The sequence below is a fragment of the Tiliqua scincoides genome, chromosome 3 (genome assembly GCF_035046505.1).
Source record: "Tiliqua scincoides isolate rTilSci1 chromosome 3, rTilSci1.hap2, whole genome shotgun sequence".
Classification (NCBI taxonomy): domain Eukaryota; kingdom Metazoa; phylum Chordata; class Lepidosauria; order Squamata; family Scincidae; genus Tiliqua; species Tiliqua scincoides.
The window spans coordinates 87,707,293-87,729,553 of record NC_089823.1 but is presented as its reverse complement, the minus strand read 5'-3'; the positions used below and the strand labels follow the sequence as shown (position 1 = coordinate 87,729,553).

At 42.2% G+C, this 22,261-nt stretch overlaps 1 protein-coding gene across 5 annotated transcripts in view; it reads right to left on the bottom strand.

Moving 5' to 3' along the window:
- HERC2 (HECT and RLD domain containing E3 ubiquitin protein ligase 2) overlaps positions 1-22,261 on the bottom strand; it is a 127,475-nt gene that overhangs the window by 87,169 nt on the left and 18,045 nt on the right. For 4 of the 5 annotated variants that reach the window (XM_066622097.1, XM_066622102.1, XM_066622098.1 and 1 more), the window contains exons 5-16: positions 12,613-12,832; positions 12,197-12,297; positions 11,386-11,542; positions 10,810-10,920; positions 10,473-10,644; positions 9,114-9,287; positions 7,429-7,617; positions 6,423-6,574; positions 4,869-5,026; positions 4,665-4,778; positions 1,107-1,358; positions 578-771 (exon numbers count right to left, since the gene is read on the bottom strand). In XM_066622097.1, coding sequence (XP_066478194.1) covers positions 578-771; positions 1,107-1,358; positions 4,665-4,778; positions 4,869-5,026; positions 6,423-6,574; positions 7,429-7,617; positions 9,114-9,287; positions 10,473-10,644; positions 10,810-10,920; positions 11,386-11,542; positions 12,197-12,297; positions 12,613-12,832 — 1,994 coding nt within the window. The remainder of the gene's footprint in view (positions 1-577; positions 772-1,106; positions 1,359-4,664; positions 4,779-4,868; positions 5,027-6,422; positions 6,575-7,428; positions 7,618-9,113; positions 9,288-10,472; positions 10,645-10,809; positions 10,921-11,385; positions 11,543-12,196; positions 12,298-12,612; positions 12,833-22,261) is intronic. The other variant, XM_066622099.1, reaches the window with a different exon arrangement.

The window sequence follows — 22,261 nt, the reverse complement described above, 5'->3', positions numbered from 1 at the left end:
AGCAGTCATGCTTCTTTCTCTGCAGAACCACCTCCCAAAGCTGGTTTTCACACATGGTGGGAGGGGTAAACAGATAGAAAGTACTCCTATCTTTTCCACACAGATAAAAAGCACCTTTAAGGGGGCAATTCCTGAGGAACAGCCCACAGAAATAAAGGGTTCCCTGCCCCAATGTTTACTCCAAATGAACATTTCTCACAGCTGCGTTCAGTTAAAACAAAACACCTTCCCCCTAGGAAAGATATTCAAGCAAGTGAATCTCAGCTGGCCACCCCATGGCCTAGCTAAATGAATTACAATAAGTTCTCAAATTGAGGATACAAACAAAGTTAACAAGCATTCTGAAATCAATAAGTCAATTAAAAAGGTCAGAAGAAAAGCAATACATGACATTTAAGAGAACACATAAAGACATTAATAGGAAAGAAAATTCCAATATAAAATGGATGTTAGAAGATCCATTACCAAAGTTAATACAGATACCATGGACAAACCTCAAAACGAAGAGGCCCATTTCTGCAACCACTTGGAAAATACTGTTGGAACCCATATATCAAGTACAGAGAATTAAGTCTACCTGTGCTGGCCCACAAGCAATGCCAACTATGTGCTTGGAATCTAGTCCAGGAAGAGCAGTAGGCTCAGGTTTCGTGATCCTCAAGGTATCAAAATGCTGGCACTGATCATTGCTACCCCAGCTATACACTTCACTATCTTCTGTGAGTACTAAACAGTGCGTAGATCCAGCTGCTACATCTACTACTTTCTTCCCTGGAAGAAAACACAAGCAAAATGAGAATGATCCATTTCAAATTAAGAGGCAAGCTAATTTTAACTCTACTCTGGAAATGGATTCAGCAATGTTTAAAACATAACACATTAGCAAAAGATATTTTACTTTGTTCCACCAGCAACAATTGTGCCTAGGACTGCAACACTAGGCACACTTACCCAAGAGTAAGCACCACTGAACTCGATGGGTATTGTTTTTACGTTAGACACATAGGACTGTGCTGACAATATCTTTTTCAACTTAACTTTCATTATAACTTTTTAAACTTAAAAAGTTTTATGTTAATCTAACTAGCAGTTGCCTTTACACGTACCTTGCAAACCTTCTAGAAGTTTGGGGTATCGAACATGTTCTTCTGTTCCATGCCCAAGCCTCTGATTGTCACCTTTTCCCCAGGAGTAGACTTGCCCATCTTTCGTTAAAGCCACTGAGAATTGACTTCCACAGCGTACTTTGACAACATCCAAGTCCTGAAGTTTTTCTATCAGTTTGGGAGTTTTGCAACCATCGCTGCCACCTCTTCCTAACTTGCCATAATCTCCATCCCCCCAAGACCACACCTGACCTAGAAGAACAACAGTAATTTAATTGGTTGGCCATTTTTTTTAAACAGAAAAATTTAAAGCAGAAAAGAATCAGTTATAGAAACAATTGTATGCACAGCTAAAAACATATAATGCTCACTTGCCATCATAAAAGCAAAGGAGACAGCCTTTTTAGCAACATTTCTATCATTACAGGTGTACACCACTTAACAACAGGGATACGTTCTTTAATCCCTGTTGTTATGTGATTAGGTCATTAAGCAAACACCCAGCCCAATTCAGAGCCTTTGTTGTGTAAATGGACACTGCATGCCAGGCACTAGCTAGCTCGACAAGCTACTGAAGATAAGGGCCTCTACACTGCATTAAGAGCCTCTTTGCTGTGTAAACAGACTGCTGTAGGCTATGGGAGACCTGACTGCCTCTTTAAGAGCCTCTTTGTGCTTTGACCATTGTATATGCAGCCCGTTGTTAAGTGGAGGGTTGTTAAGTGGCGCATACTTGTATTTGCTAACAGAAATTCAATTTTTTAGACATGTGGTCTAAATTAGTATTTCTCCAAGTGTGCTCCTAGGAGTACTGGGGTTCCACGAGACCCTTTCAGGGAATCCACGGGCACAACATAAGGGGCCACCATCTGCTCAGTGCTGCAACGTGCTGCAAGTACTGGTGCTCTGGGGATCCCCGAGACTCTGCATATGCACCAGCAAGGCTCCCTGAGACTCCAATTAGGAGTGTAAAGGGCTGCAAAAAGAGACCAAAAAGTTTGAGAACCACTGGTCTGATTAAGCTTTCCTTGCACAATGGGAAGTAAGGAAAGCAAGGTCCTTCATGATTGCTTGGACAGTGTGTAAGACTGTATGAAAATTTCTTATAAAAACAGTCTAGGATTGCAGATATCCATCAAAAAAACAGATACAAAGGCTATTCTGATTTGAAATCCAGAAAGAATCCTTAAGTAGCTTTCATAGTCAAAAGTGAATTTATTCATACTAAGACAGAATAAATTCACTTTTGACTATGAAAGCTACTTAAGCATTCTTTCCAGATTTCAAATCAGAATAGTACTTCAATCTGTCTGATAGATGATACCTGCAATCCTAGACTGTTTTTATAAGAAATTTTCATATAGTCTTACACACTGTTTGGCGCAACGGTACTTGGTTTCCTTCAAGCAATTGCATAAAATACTTCTAAACATTTGTTTAAACTGAGCCTTAAACACAATCAGCTTAAAATATACCTGCAAAAAATGCATATGATTGAATTGCCGTAGATACTCGCCTATAAGTCGATCCCACAGATAAGTGAGGGGTAGGTTTTGAGCCAACAATCATGGAATTTCCTATGACCCTCGGATAAGTCGGGGCTAAACTTAGGGAGTTGTCTGACTATAGTTTTGTCTGATTTTACTCAAGGCCAGATCCTGAAAAATAACCCACCACTAATTGTTACCTAAGAACTGTTGTCTCTAATTTATTAAAAACATAGTAAAAGATCATAAGATACATTTTTATTCTTTTTAAATTCTGGTCTTCATCATCTTTTTGTAAGCACTATCAGAGTAAGTGCACTGTAAACAACATATCAATAAAACAGTGGTTCCCAAACTGGGATTCATGTACTCCCAGGGACACTCAACAGGACCTTTAGGGGTACTTGAAAAAGAATGGAATAATGGTAGAAAAAGGCAGGAAGGTCATGCTCCAGAATGCCTTGCAAGACAGGAATGCCTTGCAACGGCCAGCAAGGCAGGAAGGGAGATAGGTAGTTGGCTGTAAAACCCCCACGAATCGCTAGTTTTTGGTCATCAATTCGTGTTTGAACCAGTGATTGATCACTTTCCATATTATGTTTCAGCTTTTTTACTGTGCTGGTTTTCAATCACCCAGAATTTCTCAGCACACTTCTGGCGCAAAACACTGCAAAGGCAGAGTCTTCTGTTCTTCAAACAGATAAAAAGAGAAAACACTGTGATAAATACATGAAGTCTGGGCTTTCATATAGAGGAGATGAGGGTTTGTATTATTAATTACAAACATTCTGCCAATATGAAGGGTACAATTTATGAAAAATGGGCTGCCAAGGGATATGCAAGTGAAAAAGGTTGGGAACCACTGCAGGAGAACCATGAATCAAATCCACCTTTAAGGTGTCGGGTGTGTTAAGCCAGAAGCTCTACGTACAACATACAACCCATAACACATAACTGGGAGTGTGCAATTCAATTCACAGCAGAGAGATGCAGCTGCATATATTTGCAACCCTTTTTACTCAGAAGTAGACCCACTGCTTTCCATGGGTGTTATTCTTAAGTAAGGATGCATTGAATTGTAGCCTGCTTCAAATGGAAAGGAGGATTCCCATCCTGGTTTTTCAAAAAACAGACCAGCTTTGCAAGCATTTGCAAAGCAGAACCAGGCTGCAGCAGAAGGAAGGAGAATAAAAGGTTAACAAATTGCTTCTAAGGAACTGTGCCTGCCTGCTGCTTGAGAAACTCAGTGCCTGTCTGTCACCTGAGAAACAAAACTTTTCAGAGTTGAAAGACTTTGCCCTCTGATTGACCCAGAGATAAGGCGAAGTGATAATTTGAGCTTGATTACTTGGAAAAAATTTCATGTACTATAGGCGAGTATCTACGGTAAGTTGACAGTACGCTTACACCAAAAGTCTTATACTAGTTTTAGTATTTTGCTCTTGCAGACAGTGTTTGAAGAGACTACCTGCCTGCAGAGATTGTATCAAAGCCAATAATTAAAAATGCATAAATCACACTCATTTCAATTGAATACATCCCCATTTCAGGTCTAAGGGCCACAGAAGGAGTGCACTTAGGGATACCTATGAAGTGGATTCAGAAAACATTCAAATTCAAGTGAGCTGGAATATCCTCAAACTTCATCTCCACATAAGTGTTGGGGGAAGAATTTAGCCTCTAGTATTTCAACCTCAGGGAGTTTAACGGCATTGTCCGCACTATGCTACTAAACCTTCAGAATGCTATAAGCCTGGGCAGCCTATCATCTTCTTGATTTCAAGCATTAGCTATTACATTGACTTTCACTGCTATGGTCTACAGCCAATGCAAAATAAACTATGACTGAGTTTCAGGTAAGAGTCACTTTAAAATGGTTGTGGAACTATTCTTTCTAATTAATTCTTAGAATATGAACTACCAATTTTGCTATTATTAGATGTCATTAGCAGCTGAACTACCTGCTCAAACTATTACATAAATGTAAAAAACAAGGAAAAGCATGGACGTAAGTGCCCCAAACATTCCAAATGCTGGCAGATTTAGTTGGGCTGATGGTTGCATCACTAACCATTTTCAGTCACAGCAAGAGTCTGAGCATCACCACTCCCACAGGATACATCAATGACCTTCAGTCCTTTCAGTCCAGTAACCAACACTGGGATTGTCTGATCTTCACTGGAACCTTTGGTAACAAAACACAGTTCAATTACTCTAAAACAGATTAAAACCTTGCAACTTTCTAACATACAGATTAAGAAAGTAACAAACTTACCATGGCCAAGTCTGCCATAGTTCCCTCGACCCCATGTGTACAACTCTCCTTCCGCAGTGATTGCAGCACTATAGGTACTTCCACATGCAATATGTACAACATGTTTTCCTGCTTGCTTCCCAGACAGAGCAGAAATCATCTTTGGTTCTTCTAAAGGTCTAATTCAGAAAACAAAGCTTCAAAAGTGATCTGACTTAGCACTCAATGTAGACTTGTTAAAAAAAAACATCCTCCCCATTTTCACAAGTGTGAATTAAAGAAACAAAATTCAAGAAAATAAATTTCATGCACAAAGCAACCTCTCGGAAAGTTGCTGAGATTCCTTTCTTTATGACCCTTATATCAGCATAACCACTCATTCTCTTTATCTAGTATTTCAGCATTCAAAATATAAGGTCTCTCATCTCCTCATAACAGAAACCACTTAACATTCTATCCTATGTTTGCAGAATTTTGCATTACAATATGGGCAGGTGCCAATTTAGGAAATTGGCAAAATAGTCTCATTTCAAGTGCTTAAAAATCAGTTCTTTCAGGTACCAAATACTTTTTTACCCTGCCTTCCTTCAAAATTCAAGGCTGCTGACAACCATAAAACGCTAGAAATTAGATGGCTAGAAAGTATCACTATCTTCGTGGCTGACACTAACCTAGGTTTCTGATTTTCAGATACAGTTTGGTTACACTTAAATTCCTCTCAAGTATATAGCACTTAGGTAATTTTGTCCTTTGGGTTAGTTTGGGTCAATTGGGTATCTCAAAATCTAGTATACAAACAAATTTTTATCCAGCATTGCTTGATTTTGCTCCATGTCCACAAGATATAAAGTATTCAAACAGTTTAGAGCCCTGCAAAACTCTCAGGCTTTTATTAAAAAAGCAAGCATTGAGTTTCACAACTGGGAACTTTGAGATCATGAGAATTTCAGGGTTGCATTTTTAACAAAGCTTTCTAACATTCACTTGCATTCTTTTCATCTCACTGCTTCTTGACAGCAGCCATGCACAGTAGGGAGAGTAGGGAGAACCTACTCCTTGGTGACCAACCTTTCAAGACAACCAATTTACTTGATCACATAGCAGAGTATGTGAGAAAAATTTTTTGACTAGTTATTCTCTACCAATGTCTCTGCATAATGTCCTTTTTTATACAGAAAATAAACATTTAACAGATACAGGCTTATTGAAGAATGCTGCAAGATGGCTCCCTGCTCAGCCAACTGTAGATCAGTGTGCAACAGAACTGCAAGATGGTGAGCCAAGTGCCAGTTTAGCATGCTCAATATAGACAAGAACTGAAGGAAAAAGAAAGAATCCCTACAGAAAACAAAGGACTTAAAAAAGAGTACCTTACACAGTTCTTAGCAGATCCAGGGTATAGTACCCCATGGTTTTAATTTCAAATCGTATGTAAACAGGCATACTAACTTCACAAATAAAAATGTTTTGTTCTCAGTTGTAGCCCTGTTGTAACTGGCCTTTCAGAACATCACTACTTCATTTTAGTCTACATGCCTGAAGGATCAATAGCCACCAATATTCTATGACACATACACAGTATCCCCATGGCCAAGTCTCCCACCATCTCCGCAACCCCAAGAGAAGACTTCTCCAGTTGCTGCCAAAGCAAGGTAGTGGTGGCCATCTGAGTGTGCCGCAATCTTGACAATGTTTCTGGAAGCAAGACTCTGCACCAGCTGTGGTCCCTGTAAGTTAAGAACACACACACACAACCCCGTTAGAACAAAGGAGATGAGCACAAAGGAGCCTGACAGAAAGCAATTGTAGATTATGTCACAAAATAGACCTTCGATTAAAATTACTAAAATGAGAAGCTGCAAACAGCTGAACACACTTCGCTATAAAATGTAGAAACTCAGGCTCTAAACTATATACAGCAGAGGTCTCCAAACTGGAAACCACTATGTCTTAAGAAAAGCCTACCTGTCCCGAGTGGCGCTTACCGTTCTGCCACAGCACTGCGTTTCTTTCAAGCTGATCTGGGAACCGGGATGTAGAACAGTAAGTGCCACTCATGGGGGGGAGAGCTTTTTCCAAACCCCAGATCCAGCCACAGGGCAGAATTTTGGAGAGCCCCAATAAATAGCATGAGAGAAGAATGAGCAGCTTTCCTAACTCTCTATTTGTTTACAACAGCCAAAGTGCGCAGGACTGGGAAAAAGTTGGCTATTCCCACAGACAATTCAGGATAGCATTCATAAACTCAACTGAAACACTACAGCTCACTAAACACTTAATATGAACAGATATGAATACTGGAGTATCAGGTTAAGGGCACAATCCTAACCCACTTTCCAGCACCGACCAAAGGGCAATGCAGCTACAAGGTAAGGGAACAAGCATTCCCTTACTTTGAGGAGGGCTTCATAAGTGCCACCCAACTGCAGGATGACGCACACGTCCTATTAGCATAGCTATGCCAGTGCTGGAAAATTGGTTAGGATTTGGGCCCAAGTCATTTTTCCGTCATATACCTGCAACAGGAACATTAGCAGTTACACATTAAGGCTATGTAAAGAAGTAAGCAGGAATCACCTACCAGTGTGTCACTGTTGTATGCTTGTGTGTAAACGCGTCCATTTCTAGATAAGATTAAAAAGCGCTTTTCTGCACAAGCAACCTGTGTAACTCCAAGATTGGCAAGTCCTTCACACTGAATTGGGCCACTCACATTAGCATAATATTTCCATCCTATCAAACCCCACGCTATGACTTCTTGCAAAGAACCCTGAAAGGCAATTCAGTTTTAAGAATTAACTTCAATATTGTACATTACATTTACATAAATCTACATCAGACTAACTACACTGGTTCAACCATTTCTCAAGTTTTATGTAATTTTCAAGTTTTTAAAATATTCATAAGGCCATCATTCCAACCAATTTCAGGTGTCCTCAAGGCAGCTCACAATCTTCATAAAACAAACCTAGATGTGCATTGGAAGTGCATATATTAAAGAAAAGGAATTGGGGCCACAGGTCCTCAAAGTTATATGGCAGAACAAGAGGTTTTAATTCTCTCCTGAGCCCTATTCACATGCTGTAGAAGTAAATACAGCAACACATGATCAGAGGAACTGAGAGCATCATTGATGACACAAACAGTCTATCCTCGCATACAGCATTTGTCACTCTGGACAAACAGTGTATTTGTGAGGGTGCTGCTTCAGGAGCGTATTAGAGGGGCTTATCAAAACATTCCTGCTTCTCCTCTTCCTCAGTCTACAGGATGCTATACCCATTTCTACAGTGTCTGAATATAACTCTCTAATTGAGGATTATTTAATTGACTTAAACTTTTGAACATGCACTTCCATTTTTAGGGGGGCAAAAGATTTTTAACAGCTGTGATGATACAAGGGACTTCATATCTTCTGGTCATGTAACATTATTTTGAGAAGCAGTCAAAGTTTCAATCTCTTCTTCCCTTCTCAATGGAGCCCCTCATCCTTATGCTGCTCTATCTCAAAATTCAGGAGACCTTCAAGAATAGCCTCCAATGCAGTATGGCTTATAACAATAGAACAAAAAATATTCCAAGATTCTGCCATACTGTATGACAAATTACTTTTGAAACTCCCCTCAAAAGCAGTCTGTGGAACAATACAGGGATTCGCTGTTCAAAGCAAAAAAAAATTTTAATTCACAGGAAATCAGAGACTCTACAGACCCAAGTACAGGCTGAGTCTCATTATTCCCAGGGGTTCCCAGGACTCACATGAATGGCAAAAATCACACTATAGCAAATCAATTTAACAAACAAAGTCCCTTTGCTCAGGTGATTTAAAAACAGCCTTGCTGACCTTTAGGATGTTAAGATAAGAGTCATTAAGACAACAATCCAACAATCAGTCTCTCTCCAGCCCTTAGAAAGGATTATCTTTCTTTCATGTGTTCAGGGGGAAGAGAGGGTTCACTTGGAGAGAAAATGATTGACGGATTGTCTGCTGCCTTCCCTCTCTCTAACTATTGTAAAGCACTGTTTTCCTTTAATTTAAAGGGTCCTTCTCATAATATTGAGATAAAAATCTCTACAACAGTAAAGAAAGCATTTTAAAGGGATGCATTTTTCCCCTTCTCCAGGGATCAGCACATGCCTTCTTATTTGCAAAGGCCATTCCTATAGAGTCAAATCCGAGTATAAAAAATCCTTGTATAACAAGGTTGGACCTGTAATTTTTAATCATCAACAGAATGCTATTTTTCCACAGCATATGCAAGTTACCTTATGCGATGTAGGCGAGCTGCACTGTGGAGGCATACAGGGAGTGGCTAAACGATCCAAGTGAGCCATAATTACAACCGCCGTTTGTCTTAAATCAATTGCTAGCTCATTGTCCTGTGGCAATATTAGATACCTTAGAAAGTTCTCATTAGGACTCAGAGGGTAGGACAACATCTGAAAAAAATAGAGTTTAAATCAAAGTTCCTCAAACTATCCCACAGTATAAAGACTGTTTCATATATTACTTCATTCAGAATTACTCAAGATATAATTCTCTGAAGTTTAGCCAAAGTTTCTCTTCTGCAAGCAGTAAGCCACATTTGCACAAGGGAGAGAGGGGAAATTTTTGCAGATCTCTCCTTCCCTTTGCAATCCTTCAAGAAACTGGGTCATGAGAGTGCCAGGACCCTCAACAGTAGGTTTACTGTTAGCAGGCACAGGGAGTTGCAGTGGGAACAGGAGGTTGGAAGACAACTTTAAGATACAACTCAAAATTTTAATTTCACAGTTAAAAAGGAATAAAAATGTACATGTTTTCCACATTCAGGTTCTTAATCATGAAGGAGAGGAAGTGTTCTAAAATTTAAAATATTATTCCTTTTAAAAAAAAAAATTGAAAATTGTTCCTTACCATTCTAAAAATACACAAAACAGATGTTATAAAGCACCATGAAGATATCAGTCATGCGATTCACTAGTTTAATTATTTCCTTATGAGTGTTAAGCAGTGGATCCCAAACTTTTTTGACCAGCAACTTCCCTGACCTAATTGGGATGAAGGAAGCTAGGTGCCTGCTGGCTAGAACGTGACCAAAGGCAGCAAGAGTCAGGCTCCAAGCACCAGGAGAAGCCATTCAAGAGTGTCAGTCTCATCTCCCCACACACTTGCCTGCAACTTAAAAGGATTCACTTATTGCTAACCACCACACCAAAAAAAAGTGAAAGTAAAATAACAGGTGAAGAAGCCCCAGCTAGGAGCACCAGCAAGCCAAGAAGGAGAGAGAAAATGTCATAATCTCTGCCTTTTTCTGGTTCTTCCTCTGAGAAATCTGGCTTTGAGGAAGGGGGACTTCAACGAATGATTCCATAGCTCCCTGGCTGCTTTCAGTGCCTCCCTAAAGAGCACTGGCTCACTTTGGGAACCACTGATGTTAAGAAAAAAACTAGGCTGAACTTTATAACATAGATACAAATTCTTAAATCACATTAACTTCAGTGGGCTTAAATGCATAACAATTCAGCAAAGTGCAATTTACAATGAGGATCACCATCCAAATCTGAATTAAAATTGAAGTACTCCCAGTAAACGTGTGTAGAATCACAGGGTAAATTAACACAGTATAAATTACTCTAACATACCTGAAGTTCTTCTTCGGTATTGCTTACATCTTTATTACAAATTATGCTCTGAAACCTTTGCAGCAGAGGAAGGAGGGGGGCGCTGGTTCCCTGTGCTGATCGTTCATTATCTGTTTCCCTTGTGCCATTGTCCCAGAGTTGAAGTAAGAGCATAACAGCAGACAACATTTGGCTGGAAGAAAAACAAGTAGTGCCAACAAAATTGAGCATGATTTGAAAGGCATCTTTACATCTTTTTCACTTTTGAAGATAAAGATCACCACAAGATTCTGATGGAATGAAGAGCTTACATTGCCATAAGCAGATTGTGAAGCGATAACATTTTTGCATTACAAACCTTAGTGTGCCTCTCTGGACTGCCAATTCTAGTAATATAGCAAGTGCCAAGTGTTGGTCTTGCAATGGGATGTTTCCTGATCCTTTGGAACCTGGGGCTCCATGGATGTCCCTAATTTAAAAAAAAATTTTTAAACAGTTAATATCCAATGAAAGCAAGTAAAACCAGTATATAATCCAATGTTTCTACAAATGAAGAATTTAAATGTAATTACATCTTATTGTTGATTTCACACACACACACACCCATTTCTTTATATGGAATTATTGATGCAGTACTACTACTCACTCCTTCATATTCACATGTATTTACAAAATAGAACACTATATAATCATATGAATCAAGTCAAGTGAAAGTGAAAAGGAAAAAATAAAAGCTAACAGCATTCTCATTTATTGTCCTGATTTGGAATATAAAACAAAGTGATGCCTCGGTTTTTAACTCCAGTTTGCACAGAGTCACTCAGGCAAAAAAAACTTAGGAAAGCCAATGATTCTAGTACTTCTAGAAGTTTTTCAATCTGCAATCTGAAATTGATCACAAAGTCAGTTCAATCAATTATTTAAAGAGACTTACCCAGTTACAACAGACCTTAGAAATTTAGTTGCTCTCTCCACAACTTCCAGCCATACAAATGACACTGTTCCCTCATCAAAGAGAGATGCTTCTGGCAATGCTCGCAGGGCATCAAGAGATTCCTGTAACAATTCGCTGCAAAGATCCGCATCCTCACCTAACAATGTTATATGTATTAGTCATGCTAGTTTATGTATTACAAGAGATACAATGTAGCTTAAGGTAATAGGATTCCCTCAAAATGGATCTACAAATAAATACTTGGAATTTAGCTGATAGAGAAGAATCATATCAGAGTTACAATTTTTCATCTATAAAATAGGAATGAAGGTCTACCTATCACATGGGAGGAAAGAGGGTGAAGACACAGAGAGAGAGGGAGAGAGAAACACAAAAATGGTTTCACAAATCAAAGAGGTTTGTTCTCTTGCAGACTCCAAACCTAAATAGTGTTCTGACTGAATAGCAAACTGAATTTACTTTTCCAAAAAGTAGCCTGCTCAGAATTGGAAATTCCAATGTAAGACAACACATAGGGTGCACACAAACCCACCGCCGCATAGTCCTTCAGTCTTCATCTAAAAGTACTAGATAAATAGTACCCTCTCAATTTCAAAGCCATATGTGCAAAATGGCAATGAACTCTGACCTACTTAACATGGGTTATTGAGAAGTGTCAAGAATCTGACTTTATCTTAAGAGGGATAAGTTTATAAATTTAAATGAAAACTCATGCTTAAACAACAAGTCCATCTTCAGACTGTTGGGGAAAAACCAGCTTAATCAAATATATAGTAGCACTGAGCTATACCTGATCTCCAAGCTCTTCGTAGGAATGCGAAAGCAAATGAAAGGGCCGCTCTAGATCCAACACGGGCGAGACCTTCTACACCTTTGCCTACAGGTCTGGGGCTATAACAAACAAAAATCTGTTAGAGAACAAAGTAAATTGCTTAAACAAAAAATATACTAACATTCTTTTAATCTGAGCATATAGAAATCAAATCCCCAAAAGATGAAACAATGCACTAATAGCTCTAGTTTTGGGCCAGGAAAAGGCACTATAGTCAACAGAATATTAACAGGAGATTAAGACATTATTGTTCCTACAAAATTTAAATTTTAAGATATAATGCTTCCTCACATAGAAGAAACCACACTTACAAAACTGCCATAACTTTGAGTAAAGAAAAAAAAACTAAAGATACTTATTCTACATGTCAATACCTTTTCTTGTCAACAGCTGGCAGAGAAATAATGCTGCTTTTCCACTTGACCTTGACATTGTCTTGAAGAACAGTCCTATTTAATGCAATAAAATAACGTTCTAAGATAGCAAGCCTCTGCTTCAGCCTCAGAGCAGAAAGTGTGGTGGTGGCAGTTTTCTTGGCTAAAGCTTGTTGCTCTTTCACCAGTACATAAAGGCACTCTTTCAGCTCATTTACATCTAGAATACAGAAAAAACAATTAGTATTCCTCTAAGCCGTAATACATATGTCAGTGCAATGTATACAACTTTTCAAAAAACTTAACACAGCTTGAAGCAACCTGATAATGTACAACTGAAAGAAATACATACATTTAGAACAGGGGTGTCAAACTCATTTCATACGGAGGGCCACATAGCATTCATGATGCCTGCTGAGGGCCGGAAGTGATGTCATTAGGCAAGAAATGATGTCATTAAACAGGTCATAACCAAAAAAACACTTTTTTCTCACTTAGGAACTCATTAGCTGCAAATAACAAGAGAAAATATACAAATCTTGATCATATTTCAAGATATGGGAGAGCCCAATTTTCATGTGAGGCCCTTTCAGCAGTAACACTTCAGCACTACTCAGCAGCTGAAAGCCTGAGGGCCATATAAAAAGCTTCCATGGGCTGCATCCGGCCCCCGGGCCTTATATTTGACACCCCTGATTTAGAACAGTATACTTCTAATACAGGTAAAAGTACCTCTCATTTTACATGTGTTCGATATAGGTGTATTTGGAATAACATGCTTGTTTAACACTGAAATGTAATTTACAAATTTTTGCAAATTTTTGGAATACCTCATGCTTGCTGCATGTTTCCTCCCTTTGAAGAAAGGTGTGGCTTAAGGGCAAGCACTGAGGAGGAGCCCAAAGAAGACAGACTTCTCGCACAGGTTAAGAAAGGGGCGGAGCAGAGGGTGGGGGCTTCAGTGGGTGCAATGGCTGTGGTTTGTCTGTATTTGAGGAGAAAAACACAGGAAGGCAGAGAAGGGAGGGGGGGAAGAGAAAGGTGAAAGGAAGCATGGTGGGCATGCCAGTCTCTCCATTTGTTGACTTTTGGGGAAATGGCTGCAGAAGAAGCAGAGGGAAAGAGCCAGCAGCTGCTTCAACCAAAAAGAGGAAGCAGGGAATGTAATTAAGCAGTGGCAGCCAAAGAAAGAGAGGCTTCCTTGCCTTTCCAGTTGGGCAGGAGGTCTGGTCTAGAGGGTAGAGCCTCCGCTAGCCCGAAGATAACATTGGAAGGTCGGCAGTTTGAGACCACCGCAGCTCCGGGAATGGCGAGACCTTGAAGGAGCTGACAAGCCAAGCTGAGTTATTCTACCTGCTCTTTGGTGTGAGCGAAGAAGCATCTTGGCTGCCCTTCATATGAGAGATGAAGGAGCTACTTGTCGGCCTGCGTGGGAGGCAACTGGAGGCCAGAAGTATACCAGACCAGAAAGATCCATCTGAAATGTTGTGTGGTTCTTGCAAGGCAGAACCTTTCTGTGATTGTAAAGGTCCCCTCGGGGATTTACAAACAGCCTGCCTATGTAAACCGCCTTGAATAAAGTCAGAGGAGTAATCTGATGACCAGAAAGGCAGTATATAAATACCCAGTTATTATTATTATTATTATTATTATTATTAGGGTAGAGAGAGAAGTGGGAAAAGGGTTGCTTCTAGCTAGTCAGTCAGCCTGCCTGGGCAAGAGATGATGATGCATGCTCCATTTGCAACTGTCCAGGCCAGGGGTGCCCAAACCCCAGCCCTGGGGCCGCATGCGGCCCTCGAGACCTCTCAATGCGGCCCCTAAGGGAGCCCCCAGTCTCCAATGAGCCTCTGGCCCTCCAGAAATTTGTTGGAGCCCGCACTGGTCCGACACAACTGCTCTCAGCGTGAGGGCAACTGTTTGACCTCTCATGTGAGCTGTGGGATGAGGGCTTCATCCACTGCTTGCTGTTTCACCTCTATGATGCTTTGTGCAAGGCCTTTTATAGGCCTTGAGCTATTGCAAGACCTTCATTCATTCATATAAGTTCCATCTCCAATATATTCATTTATGTAAACATATTCAAATTTTAAATGTAAATTAATTCTTTTTTCCCCCAGCCCCCGACACAGTGTCAGAGAGATGATGTGGCCCTCCTGCCAAAAACTTTGGACACCCCTGATCCAGGCAACAGCGGGAGAGGACTTGGTGGTCTCAGTACTGGAGAAGAGGGTTAAGAACTGCCTTTGGTGCGCTGGGCTGCACACTTCTTTATTCCCAAGTGAGTCCCCAGCCCCTGCTACCATGTATCTGCTTTCTTGCAAAGCTCCAACACAAAGGATACTGCCTGCATCCTGTGCAAAGATTTGTCTTGTGTGATTGGGTTGGGCAGCATAAGCATTTGCATGAAAGGGTGCCTGTCACACCTTGTCCAAGTCTACATTCAGTTTGCTGGTCTTATGCATGGTACGTCTGCACACTTCTGGGTGAATCCTGCACACAAGATGGTGTTTATGATGGCCAGTGTGTGGGCATGCCCCTTTCCCCTGCCACTGATTCAATGCAAGAACAGCATCATTGTTCCCTTAACCCAGGGATGTCAAACATAAGGACCATGGGCAGGATGCAGCTTGCAGAAGCTCTGGATCGGGCTTTCCCAACATCACCATCAGCTGTTCTCAGCTGTTGAGCTGTGCTTAGGTGTCACTGCTGAAAAGGCAGCTCACATGATAATTGGGCTCTCACATATCTTAAAAATATGATCAAGATTTCCATATTTTCTCTTATGTGTAGGGGTGTAATTTTTTTGTAAAAACGCATAAAGACACAAAAACCACTTTTTGTTGTTAAAATAATTAAGTAGACGTGCCATGAAGCAGAAGACAGAACCAAACTCATTTCACTAATGATTTATTTTTGTGACTGGCTCATCAAACATTAAAGTGCTCTAAAATTACACAGGTTTTTATCATTGGCAGACCCTGAGAACAGTATTCAGCCAATACCCCTACGTATGTGGGAACAGGCAACATTACTGTATTTGCACTGGTATTATCTTAACTTTCCTAATACTTATAAAGCAATTCTTGAATGTTGAAATGTTGAATATTGAAAACAGCGCCTAAGATTACAAGCTACACACATGAACATTTTAAATTTTAAACCTGAAGACACAACTGAATAGAAACCAGAGAAAGGTTTTATCACTGAAGTCACTTATCCTACATTTATGAACAGTAGCTAAAAATTGAATCCTGAAAACTAAAAAAAAGAATTGTAGAGGATCATGTTTCCTCCTTACTATTTGCACTAAAGCAATAGTAAAGGACTTATTATTTGTCAAATAGTGAGCAGCTTCTCAGCTGATTCTGGGTAATCGATTCAGACTTTTTCAGCAACATCATCTCTCTTCATATCAGTTCAGAACAGCTGCATGACCAGGGAGAAGGCACATGACTAAGTGATAGCAATGTCTGAATAAGACTCATCACCATTCAATCCTATAAACACAACTTTAAAAGATTTGTTTCCTGGACAAAATTTAAGTACTGCTTCCTCGCCCATCAAATTTGTCAGATACTTACAGAATGTTTTTCTCATTGTTTACGATCTCCCAGGACCTCTGCAATACAATCTGATTATCCTATACTGTGAAACAAAACTAGTTGCTGTCAATTTCTAGATGGATCTAAGCAGCACTTTTCCCTTGTAATCCTTGCAGAAAGACTTTTCTAGTCAAGTCGCTTTCAAATTATTCTCCGCAAATATGCGGGTTACCTATTTATTAAAACTCATATTCTAAGAATTATTCCAGGCATATTCAAGCTTCAGTGTGCAATGTGTTGTAATCCAATAACATTTCTTAATTCCTAGATACTTCTTCACAATGGAGCCTATTGGGAACAACAAGGCATGGTGTGTAAACATCAACTAAACCAAATTAGCTACACAAGATTTCCTTTAATCTTATACAGTAAGTATAAAACTTGATGCAACTGCTTTATAAGAGGTATTTCAAAACATCCAATAAAACCAACTGGATAGAAACTGCATGATACATCAGAGCCATATTGCTGCTGCAACCACAGAATTGTCTGACTTCATTTTGTATACAAAAGTCCAAGGGAACATACAGCTGCACATAGCCATCTCCATGTCAGCATTTCACAACAGTGACTTCTGTCCGATATCAGCAGCATGCCCACATTGCTCGAGGTTTCCTGTAAACAAGCCAGTGTACTGGTATTGATTCCCCTTGCCCTCTCAAACAGAAAATATTCCATATTCATCTAAAAGGCCACTATGTGTTAAAAATATAACCTAGAAACCACTGTATTCCAAAGCTGCCTTTTTGACAACAGTTTACATAGAACCCCTATCTGAAGTGTCAACACACTCTTTATCACCAACGTTTACTGGAAGCCATACATAACACTTGATTAGCTTCAACCCATTTTTCAGTTCATCAGTGGCTATAAAATATGTACATTATATTCTTTAGGCAATGAATGCATTACCCATAAACATGATTCGTTAAATAAAACCCAGACAGTGCCTTAGGCTTCTACCTTTTAGGAAGGGGCCACCTCAACATAGTATTTTGGGCAACACTTAGGATAATCTTGATGCTAAACAAGTGTTAAGCAGCAAGAAAAAAATATTAACACCTTTAGCAAAGTCTGAGTAGCTATTCTGAAACTTGCACAAATGAAAGGACTACAGAAAAGTGTTCATTTAAGAAATCACTGAAGTGTTGAAGTACAGAATCAACCTTTGAAAAGCAGAGTTGACTAAACCCCACAACTCAGGCAACCTCAACCACAGGAGAAACAAGTGAAAGAAAGAAAGGGGTTGATGGTACACAACAGTGACCCTCTCAATCAAATCAGTGACCGTGTGTTCTTCAAAAAGCAATTCAAAGAATATTCAAGCATTAAAGAAAGAACAAATCAACCCCTCAAAAATTGCTAAGTATGTAACTTTCAGTAAATATCTTACAAGAGGTGTGTAAACTCATCATTATATTTTGATCTATTGTCTTAATTACAGGTAATAACAGGGTGCAACTAGATGCAATATCAGACATCAATGAGCAGGATCTTTTAATAGCTGCCCTTACAGTACCTGTAACCTTCCCTCTGCAGAGCAATTTTTCTTTATAATGGTGTAAGGAAAAGTAGGAATTTCTTACCTGAGAATTCCAGTTCTGGGAAAGGAAGGATGGCATTCCTACTGCTGGGATGCCCCTCCTCCTGGAAGTTAGGATCAGAACCTCACTGAACAGATACTCTTCCCACATTGGGGGCGTCCCATGGTGTTCCCCAGTTCGGACTCGACAAGCAGGAAAAGACCTGATGCCCCCTGCTCCTCAACAGTCGCCTGGCCCTTGATTTGTGGCATGTCCACCGTGAGGGCTGAGTATGGCAGTACCTAGTCAACTGTAGGAGTAACTACAAACAAACAACAACAACCAACAACCCCAACAACCAAGCAAAGAAATCCCGCTAGGGTTTACTGCCTCCCATGGGGAGGCCTGAGGTAGCAGTGAACCCCCCAAGCTGGAGAAGTGGCGGGTGGAATGCCATCCTTCCTTTCCCAGAACTGGAATTCTCAGGTAAGAAATTCCTACTTTCTCTGGGAAGGAAGGGCTGGCATTCCTACTGCTGGGATATACCAGAGCCAACCAGAAGGGTGGGCCAGCGAGGCCTTGGTTGCCTTGTGGCCTTGGTTGGAGCCCTTGTAGGTTACAAACAGGGACTCCGACTTCCTAAAGTCTCTAGTGCATTTGGTGTAATAACGTAAGGCCCTACGCACGTCCAGAGTGTGCCATGCCTTCTCCCTGGGGTGCACTGGCTTGGGGCAGAAGGATGGGAGAATAAGTTCCTGAGCCCTGTGAAACAGGGAGTTGACCTTTGGGACAAAGGTCGGATCCAGGTGGAGTACCACCTGAATGGTACTCCATTGCAGGTACTCTGGTACTCTGAATGCAGGACGTTGTGAAAGGGCCAGCCTGGCTTTGTTGACTTGCCTGCCTCCTTGTGTGCCGAGGAAAGCACCTTACACTTGTCCCTGCTTTCTACAAGCAAGGGGTCAAGGGCCTGACCAAACAGTTTGGACCCTGTGAAGGGGAAAGCTACCAGACGTACCGGGGAGTCCTGATCTACGTCCCAGTGACAAAGCCAGATGTTCCTCCTAGCCACTACATTTGCAGCCACCGCTCTAGTGCTGAACTGCATGGCCACCAGGGATGCGTCTGCTGAGAAGGCTGCTGCTAGCGACAACTTCTTGAGGGTGTTACGTGTGGGCCTAGACAGGGACTTGTCTGAGGCCATCAGGTCCTCCACCCAGGCCATAAGAGCAGAGCTCTAGTCATAATGGAGGTGGCGGCTGATGCCCTAATGGCTAGGGCGGAGGCCTCAAAATCCCTCTTGAGTGCGCTCTCCACCCATCAGTCGCAAGGGTCCCTGGGGCCCCCCTCCCCTCTGAGCGCAGCACGGCTGAAGAAGATAGTGCTGCCACTGAGGAGTCCACGCCCAGGACCTTCAGTTGCTCCATAACGTCAGCTGGCAGACAATAGCGTTTGTCCACAGAGTGTGGGGTACGCCTGGACCTGGTGGGTGTCCCCCATTCAGCCTCTTGGGCCTGCCTGAAGGGGTCTGGAAAGGGAACCACAGCCTTGGTGGTGGCCTTCTGGGGACGGAGGAACTTGGAGCTGGGCCTGCGAGGCTCTGAAGCCTCACTTGCCTCGGTTTCCCCTTCATTACCTAAGTCCAAGATGCCTGCGGCCTTGGCCAGTAGGCGTGGGTATAGGTCCAGTGGGAAAAGCTTGCCCCCGCTTTCCTCTGGAAACCCTTGGTCCTCACACCCGTGAGCTCCCCCTCCTCCCTGGAGTCCTCAGACAGGTCGGGGGTGACTGACTCCCAGGGATCCGAGGACGCTGCCCTGCTGGATTCCTTGGTTCGCTTGCGGCGGTTGGGCTTGTCTAACTCGCCCTTTTCACCCTTGGACTTATGCCGCTTGCGTGGAGGGGGCTCCCTCTCAGGGCTGGTGGAATTGGAGCTGGATGAGGATTGGGGGCGTTTACGCCTTCCTCTTGCCCCCCGGGGGCCTGGGGCTGCTGGCTTCCCCCAGGATCCTTCGCACCATGTCCTCAATATGGGCATAGGACAGTGCAAACATCCCCCCCTGGACTGGCCCATACTGGCTTATGGTGGGGCCATGTCCCCCTGGGGTAACTGTGGTGCCAGGTGGGTCCTGGTACTCCTCCCGTCCTCCTTGGAGCTGTGGTCCCAGGCGCAACAGGTTCCCATCCTTCATGGGGGGGGCCTTGCAAAGCTGTAGGACTGGAAAAGGTGGGGGGGTCAACTAAGCCTGCCTGGGTGCTCACCCTTCCCCCCCCGCTGTGCTTCTCCTCCTAACGGGCCTGTCCCGCGGGGTAGTGCGGGTAGCCCATATGGGAGGTGCTGCCCCGAAGGGGCCTACGCTGTGACCCCCTGGGGGGAGCCTGCCTCGCAATGATCCCGCTGTGGCATTCCTGCTCCCCTCCACACTCACCCACCGCTGCCGGAAAAGGGTGGCTGCGCTGTCTGGGGGTTTACGGGGTCCGCTGCTGCCGCTGCTGCCTCCACCACTGGAGGTCTGTGGGGGGTTGTGTCTGAAGAGGGGGGAACCCCACCACCTGCCGCCTCCTCGCTGCCGCTCCACTGCCGCTTGGGGGAAGCGGTGACCGACGGGGCTTCACCACCCCAGTGAGCCTCCAGCGGGGCGGAGCATCTGCGAAGCGCTCCACCGCTGTGCTGCCCGGGGCTGAGTCCCTCCCGTGGGGTAGGGGGAAGGGCCCAAGATGGTGCCTGCCACGTGGCTCTGGTTCTCTTGCTGGCTGCCCTGCCGGGAAGGTGCTGCTGCTGCTGCTTCCCTGCTCCAGGGAAGGAAAAAGAAAAAAGAAAAGAAAAATACTGATGTTGTGCCAGAGCACAACAGAGGTCCATCCTCATTCCTAGAAGGTAGGACCGGAACTGGGGAACACCCTGGAACGCCCCCAACGTGGAAGGAGTATCCATTCAGTGAGGTTCTGATCCTACCTTCCAGGAGGAGGGGCATCCCAGCAGTAGGAATGCCAGCCCTTCCTTCCCAGAGAACAGGTTAAATTTCCTTTCACCAGTGATCGGAAACAATTGGATTTGGAGGACTAAGAGCATTTCCACCAAGTATTTTAAAAACTGCCAGAGCACCTGATCTCAGATTGGGTACACATCTAGTTTGGCTTCTAGTCAAACACATCTAGTATGGCTTCAAGTGAACATAGAAGTACAAACAAATCCGTCTGCCATATGACTATTTTGAATTTTCTGCCACATCTTCTCAATTACAGACTTCTCAATTAGCAGACTGAGTGGGCAAGAGAGCTGGCAGCACAGCAAGAACGAGAACAGCCACCACTGCAGCCTGATTGTTCTGACTCTCCTGAGACTGAGTGAAACAACAGCTAGTTACTCTAGCAACAAGGACACTCACTCACTCATGCCAGATAGACAGAGGTGAACTCTGACCCCAGTGCCAAGGCAGCAGAGCTGGTCCTTGCCACCTTGCCTACAGTGGTACATGCCCATTGCTCCAACAGTGGGATCACTGTACTGAGCCCAGCAATTGCATTGAATGATAACAAGGGAGTTTGGATTTGCTTTTACAGACCAATTATGGGTAAGGTGTAGTTCTAATTCAATATACCAATTTAGTATTACGTACTTCAGTGGGTATTTTTAGCTGCATTGACTCATTTAAGTGAAAGCCAAAAATAGATTAGGAATGTTAAAAGAACAGAGTATCCCACACTGGACAGGATAAAGATGCTATTTAAAAATCAAATATTTTCCTCGGGAAAATGATGCAACCAAAAGTCGTTTTCACTAACTAAATGCTTATATGTAAGTAACCTTTAACTGGGATCACAATCCTAAAAGTCATCCATAGTAAAGCAAGTGCCATTGATTTCAATGGAATTTACTCCCAAACATGTCTAGGTTCATATTTTCAATTCATTAAAAGATTGTACTTGTAGCCTTAGGGACCTTCTGGCAAATATGCTTCCAAGAAGTCTTAAAATATAAAACTATAGCTTTTACGATAATTTCTGACAATGTCTCACTCAAACTACTTTACTGTAGGCACTGCTTTTGAAGTCATTTCCTGAGACATTGTTTAGCAGAAATAGCAGCACTCAAAGGAACCAAGGTGCTATATAGCCTAAACAGAACTACCTCAACAAATCAAAGACTCCATGAGCTGCTGAGTCACAGTACTAGATAAAAGAACCTACATTTTATTTATTAACTGAACCAACAGAGACCATGAATCTATGTAACATTTTTCAAAAAACATTTTATTTCACTGCCATGAATACTGCATGACAGTAAGTCCAAATAGCAATTTAATCTGGTAGAAAGGACTTCTTCCATGATCTGCCACCACTCAAAGATAAACCAAAGCCATGGGAAAACTTGAAGGTAAAAGATCACCTGTCTATCCCAGCCAAAGTTCTAGTTTCCCTGCTTACCTAGATCTGAAGCCCTTTTTCAGGGAAGCTGAAACATGAACCAGGAAGTCTCTCATAAAAAAAGACAAGACATCACTAAGACCCACAAAAACAAGA